Genomic DNA, 5,834 nt, shown 5'->3' with positions numbered 1-5,834 from the left:
GAAGCAGCAGCGCACAGACCAATCGAGAAGGGTATAACTGCAGCCTGGAGATCTCCAAATGGGGGCGGGAACTCCAAAACGGGGTGGGAGCTCCAAAATAGGGCGTGGCAGCTCCAAAATAGGGCGTGGCTTCCTCCCATTGACAATGACACGCATGCGCAATTTTTGCACTTCAGTGCAAACTCCGCCCCACAGCTGATTCAAAAGTTTTTATTGGTTGTGTCAATTAAAGTTAATAAGATTATGCGATATGAGACTGTTCCGTAACTCCCCAACCGGACCTCACCGGACAATGGCACCTTTTTAGTTACACCCAGCGTCACTACCCACTCCTACATTGCGAATTTTATGCCCCGGGATGCCCCCATTGCTTGGAACAAAGCGATAGAGTAAAATCTTTCCCCTGCGCTGACGGCTTGCGGGAGAGCTCGTGGGTGATTCCCGTTTACATCATTAAGCAGAGGTTTAAACTCCAGTCCGAACACCACTGGCCACGAGCTTTGGGCTCTGCTCTCACGGAGAATATTTATTTATATAGCATATTTTATTTTAGATCAACTAGAAACAATGTTTAATTTATAAAGTTTTATTTTGAAATGTAAGTCAATAACAATTGTCCGAAGCCAGAGCCAATGGTGAAATTCTTTGCGTGAAGAGACCCTGCCCCATTTTGGAGGTTCTGCCCACTTTTAGAGGTCACGCCCCATTTTGGAGATCTCCGGTCTGCAGTTATACCTACTTGGACCAATCGCCGTATGACGTCAAAGTATGACATCTCGCGGTGCTTTGTCATACAACGTGCGGTCTGCATGCGCAGTGCCGCTGCATTAGATGACGTCGTATACGTTTCAAGCCGGCGCGAGAAAGCAAAACCATGACGGAGGCAGAGGATCAAACCTCTTCGAGAATTCTTTCTGCACCTTCACGTTTTAAATCCCAAGTGTGGAAACACTTTGGATTTTACACACTGCTGCGAAAACATGACTAAATATGACTAAAACCATAAGCAAAGTAACATAGAACTTTATTTAATTTAATTTATAATTAATTTAATTTAATTTATAATAATAATTTAATTAGTAATAAATTGCGAGAAAGCAAAACCATGACAGAGGATCAAACCTCTTCGACAATTCTTTCTGCACCTTCACGTTTTGAATCCCAAGTGTGGAAACACTTTGGATTTTACACACTGCTGCGAAAACATGACTAAATATGACTAAAACCATAAGCAAAGTAACATAGAACTTTATTTAATTTAATTTATAATTAATTTAATTTAATTTATAATAATAATTTAATTAGTAATAAATTTAATAATAATAATAATTATAATTTATGCATTTAGCAGATGCTTTTATCCAAAGCGACTTACAGTGCATTTAGGCTATACATTTTTTACCAGTATGTGTGTTCCCTGGGAATCAAACCCACGACCTTTTGCGTTGCTAATGCTCTACCACTGAGGGTTCAGGGTTTTGGTACTTGAAAGTTTCATGGTTCAAGGTATTTTAAAATATGCACTGTGTATGCTCCTGTAATAAAAGTTCAGAATGTGATACATTGTTTTTGTTAATATGACTCATTTACAGTCACTTTAAGGGTGTGATCAAGTATTTTCCATTGTCTAGTCTTTAATAAGCAAACAAAATCACAATAAAGTGTAATATCGAATCGCAATATATATTGAATCGGCAGATTAGCGTATCGTCCCAGCCCTTATGAATGAGTGTGTGTGTGTGTATATATATATATATATGTGTGTATGTGCATGTGGATATATGAGTATATAAGAATTATGTAAAAAACAAATAGAATGTTTTCATTTATAAATCAGTTACGGTGTTGTCACACAGACCCATTTACACATGTATGAAAGTGGCATATTTTTAACACCACAATGGAAACAAATGAGCAATGCTTTCCAAGCCTTCAGTTTATCTGTGTCTATTTCAGATACTGACCATCCCTGTAAAGGCTCTCATAGCAGTAGGAACATTAAGCTGTTCACCTAAACAAATCATTCTTCCTCCTTCATTCCCGGTAAGTAAAATCACTTCTCTATCTTTTTTTTTTTTTTAATCCTCCGTGTCCTTTTCAAAATCATAAGTCATAAGTATTCTTTTGTCTCTATTCTTTTTAAATAATCATTCAAAATGACCTGTTCATTGAGATTTCAAAGTAATGAAGACACATGTAATGTGAGCATGTGTGATTCATCCTTGCTTTTACCCCCAGGCACTGTTTGAACACCACTCCCTGTGTCCAGTGCCATGTGCTAACACGACCTGTTTTGCAAACCACTGTTATTTTTAAACAACAGACCATTCATTATGTTTAGGACCATTTTAGAATATTTTTACTGTGTGTGTGTTTTTTTATGTAGGGAAAAGTTGTTCACCAAGGATTTAGCATACAGAGTTCATTCTCACAGAAAGTTAGGCTTCAGCAAATTCGCTCTCTCACAGAGGACGTCCGGTTTTACTTCAAACGACTTCGCAATAACAAAGTGGAGTTGGAACCCAGACGAAAGTCCAAGGTGCCAGGCCCAATTACAACACTATAATGCTATACTAAATCTACCCTCACATAAATGCACCTGCCCACAGTTTGTTCAGTTTATTTTATGCTATAACTACAATAGTACAATGTAGAATAATTTTGGATGAATCAGATGTTTTTTGTCCTAAAAATTAATTTTAGTTTTTTTTACTCCTTTTCCAGATAGCAAACATTTATTTTGATGCCAGCTTGCAGTGTGGTGATCACTGTTATGTGGGATTACCGTTTGTATTAAAATGTATGCTTTCTGTACATCAAAGTATTTTTTCCTAATTTACTTGTTTTTTTTAATGCATGGGTTTCATTGAATACTCCTCGTGTGTGTGTGTTTTCCCTGCAGCTGAATCCAGGCCCCATGGTTTAATTATGCAGGAGGACATATGGGACGCTGATGTAGATCTACATCAGCGGCTCCTGAAAAGATGGCGGGAGCTCAAAGAGCAATCAGGCCTTGAGTGAGTCCGATACATCTTGCTTTAAACCTTAGATTAGATGGTTAGATGGTTTTCGATTACCATGCAGTAGATGTATAGTATCTTTGATATGATTCTCTTGTTTGTTTAGGGTTGAAGCTTTCTTTGAAGTGAACACAGATCTGCAGAAGAATGTGCAGGCCAAGATCTTAGCGCAGCTCACATGGCCCTCGCTGGTCAACTCATCACAACAGATTCATTTTCCTCTCACAAACACCGACAGCTCATCAGTGAGTGTATACACATCAACTCAGCTTTCTTTAACACATTTTAGCATGTTTAAATCAACTATAGTATTTTCCCTCAAGTCAAATACATTGACCTGAACTTGTGTCTTTGTAGGAAGAGGAAGTGATTCTAGAAAACTCAGCCGATGTCCCAGTCTACGTTCAGGTTCTTCCTTTGGCTCTTTACCCGAATCCCTCAGTGTTCACAGGCAGACTTGCTGACAGGTAAGGCACTTCCTATGCACTAAACCAGTTATAGACCCCTATATATGATGTGATGTGTTTTCATGTATGAAGACCTATTTATATTGTCTGTGAGAGATAGCAAGTGTGATATTATAAAAACAAAATATAGCTAGCTAATTCAATTGAGAAAAATAGAGCTATTTAAGTTATCTTGTGAAAATCCTGTATTTTTCATTTTAAATGTCAGTATTTTTGCAATATCATGTAGCACTAATACTGATTTCATCTGATGTCTTTTTGCTGTTCTTAAAGGTTTCCTTTAGGAAAGTTGTCTAACTTCAACATTGACACGAATACACTGGAATTCCAGGTTTATAAAAATCATGTAAGTAACAAGGACATAAAATACATAAAAACCATGTATTGTAACAATGTAGTGACATTTTTTTTGTTTAATTGAATCAATTTTACTTTTACTAGAATTGCTGTACAGTGGTTATGGTGTATCTTTATGCTGCTAATGATTTCTGTATGTGTGTCAGTCTTCAGTGATGAAGAGTTCCACAGGATTTGTTGAAGGTTTAACTCGGCCCTATGTATACAACATGCTCCTTATGCCTGGGGAGGTAAAGTCTTTCAACGTGAGGTTTAGACCCATCACCAATCACAGGGTCTCTTCTATGCTAGTCGTCAGGTAAACTTAGTTTGCCAAAATGAATGCTGAAAATAGAATGGTGTGAGAGTACTGTTGTACATTAACCTTGTCATGTTTGCACAGGAACAACTTGACAGTAGTAGACTTGATCATGGTTCATGGTCAAGGCACCACAGAGAGTCTGAGACTGGCTGGTAAAGCCCCAGGTCTCGGCAGCTCTCTGAGGTTTAAGCTCACCGAGGCATTTCTCAAAGATTGTTCAGAAGGTAAGTGTCAAAATGAAATCAAATTTCAGATGTTTTCATTGTTATAAACTAGTTTGAGATTCTGTACCTTTCTGTTTACATACTACTTATGCTTACTAAATGTCTGTGTTGCTCATTTCTTCAAGCTAAAGCCAAGGAACCAAACTTCACTCTTCGAAGGACTTTCAGGTTGGAGAACACGGGGCTTCTTCCAATTCACATCCGATCTATGGAGATCAGTGGCAATGCATGTGAGGGTTATGGCTTCAAAGTTCTCAACTGTGAAGAATTTGTACTCAAACCAAACACTTCAAAAGACCTTGTCATACTGTAAGTGATTTCATGGTTACTTTTTTAAGTACCAGTGCAGGCAGCACTGTGAGGTTTTCCGATTTCTTTTGGTCAAATGTTTGGAATAGCTATTATTATTATTATTATTTTAATAATTGTTATGCTCACCAAGTCTGCATTTATTTGATCAAAAAGTTAGTAAAACAAGTAATATTACAATTTATTTTAAGTTCTATTTGAATACATTTGAAAATGTAATTGATTATCTTGATATTATCAATGTTCATTTATGCACTGCTATTGAAATATTTGGGGTAAGTAATATTAATACTTTAATTCAGCAGTGATGCCTCAAGTTGATTGACGTTAGCAGTAAACATGTTTAGAATGTTTAGAAATAAGTGCTGTTCTTTAGAATTTTTTTTTATTCATCAAAGAATCTATGTATCATGTATCATAAAAATGTATCACGATTTCCACAAAAATATTAAGCTGTTTTCAGCATTGACAATAATAAGACCCTCTTTCAATAGAATAGCAATAATTGAGCACCAAATCAGCATATTAGAATGGTTTCTGAGTAACAGTTGGAGTAAGATGATTAACTCTCTTCCGTCTTGTGAATTCATACAGATTTACACCAGATTTCACATCATCCAGAGTGATCCGGGAGCTGAAGTTGGTGACTGCGGGGGGTTCAGTGTTTGTGTTTGTGCTGAATGCATCATTGCCATATCACATGCTGTCAGTGTGTGCTGAGACCCTTCCCCGACCCAACTGGGAGCTCGAGCTCTACATCATCGTCTCCCTCATTATGAGGTCTGATTTCTCATATCTGATCACCTGGTGGCTAAGAAAGTCTAAACCCTGTCTTATAAACATTACACAACCAAAACGATGCCTTTGTTTACACGGCACACAATTCTGATTTGTTTTTTGAATCTGATGTTTAGAATTGACTGTCTACACTGCTTTTTGCAGATTTATGGGGTTTCTTTCTATTTAAAAAAAAAAAAAAAAACCTAGACTAAAGAAAGTCATGTGAAAGGGGTGATGAACTGAGAAATCCAAATTCCCTTGATATTTTGATAAATAAGATGCCATTGTGCTATAAAAACATTCTGTAAGTTTCAGAACTCAAAACTTTCTGGTTAGTCTAAAAACAGCTTATATTGAAGCCAGTCTGCCAAAATGA

General features: G+C 37.1%; 1 protein-coding gene across 2 annotated transcripts in view; it reads left to right on the top strand.

Moving 5' to 3' along the window:
- LOC107731838 (transmembrane protein 131) overlaps positions 1-5,834 on the top strand; it is a 54,883-nt gene that overhangs the window by 37,337 nt on the left and 11,712 nt on the right. For both annotated transcript variants that reach the window (XM_016543030.1, XM_016543029.1), the window contains exons 19-29: positions 1,957-2,043; positions 2,387-2,539; positions 2,725-2,800; positions 2,903-3,017; positions 3,127-3,265; positions 3,378-3,487; positions 3,761-3,833; positions 3,991-4,142; positions 4,227-4,369; positions 4,495-4,678; positions 5,273-5,458. In XM_016543030.1, the coding sequence (XP_016398516.1) occupies positions 1,957-2,043; positions 2,387-2,539; positions 2,725-2,800; positions 2,903-3,017; positions 3,127-3,265; positions 3,378-3,487; positions 3,761-3,833; positions 3,991-4,142; positions 4,227-4,369; positions 4,495-4,678; positions 5,273-5,458 (1,418 nt within the window). The remainder of the gene's footprint in view (positions 1-1,956; positions 2,044-2,386; positions 2,540-2,724; positions 2,801-2,902; positions 3,018-3,126; positions 3,266-3,377; positions 3,488-3,760; positions 3,834-3,990; positions 4,143-4,226; positions 4,370-4,494; positions 4,679-5,272; positions 5,459-5,834) is intronic.

This window comes from Sinocyclocheilus rhinocerous, unplaced genomic scaffold (genome assembly GCF_001515625.1).
Source record: "Sinocyclocheilus rhinocerous isolate Xijiao unplaced genomic scaffold, SAMN03320098_v1.1 scaffold98, whole genome shotgun sequence".
In the NCBI taxonomy this organism is placed as follows: domain Eukaryota; kingdom Metazoa; phylum Chordata; class Actinopteri; order Cypriniformes; family Cyprinidae; genus Sinocyclocheilus; species Sinocyclocheilus rhinocerous.
This window is presented reverse-complemented; position numbering and strand designations above follow the sequence as displayed.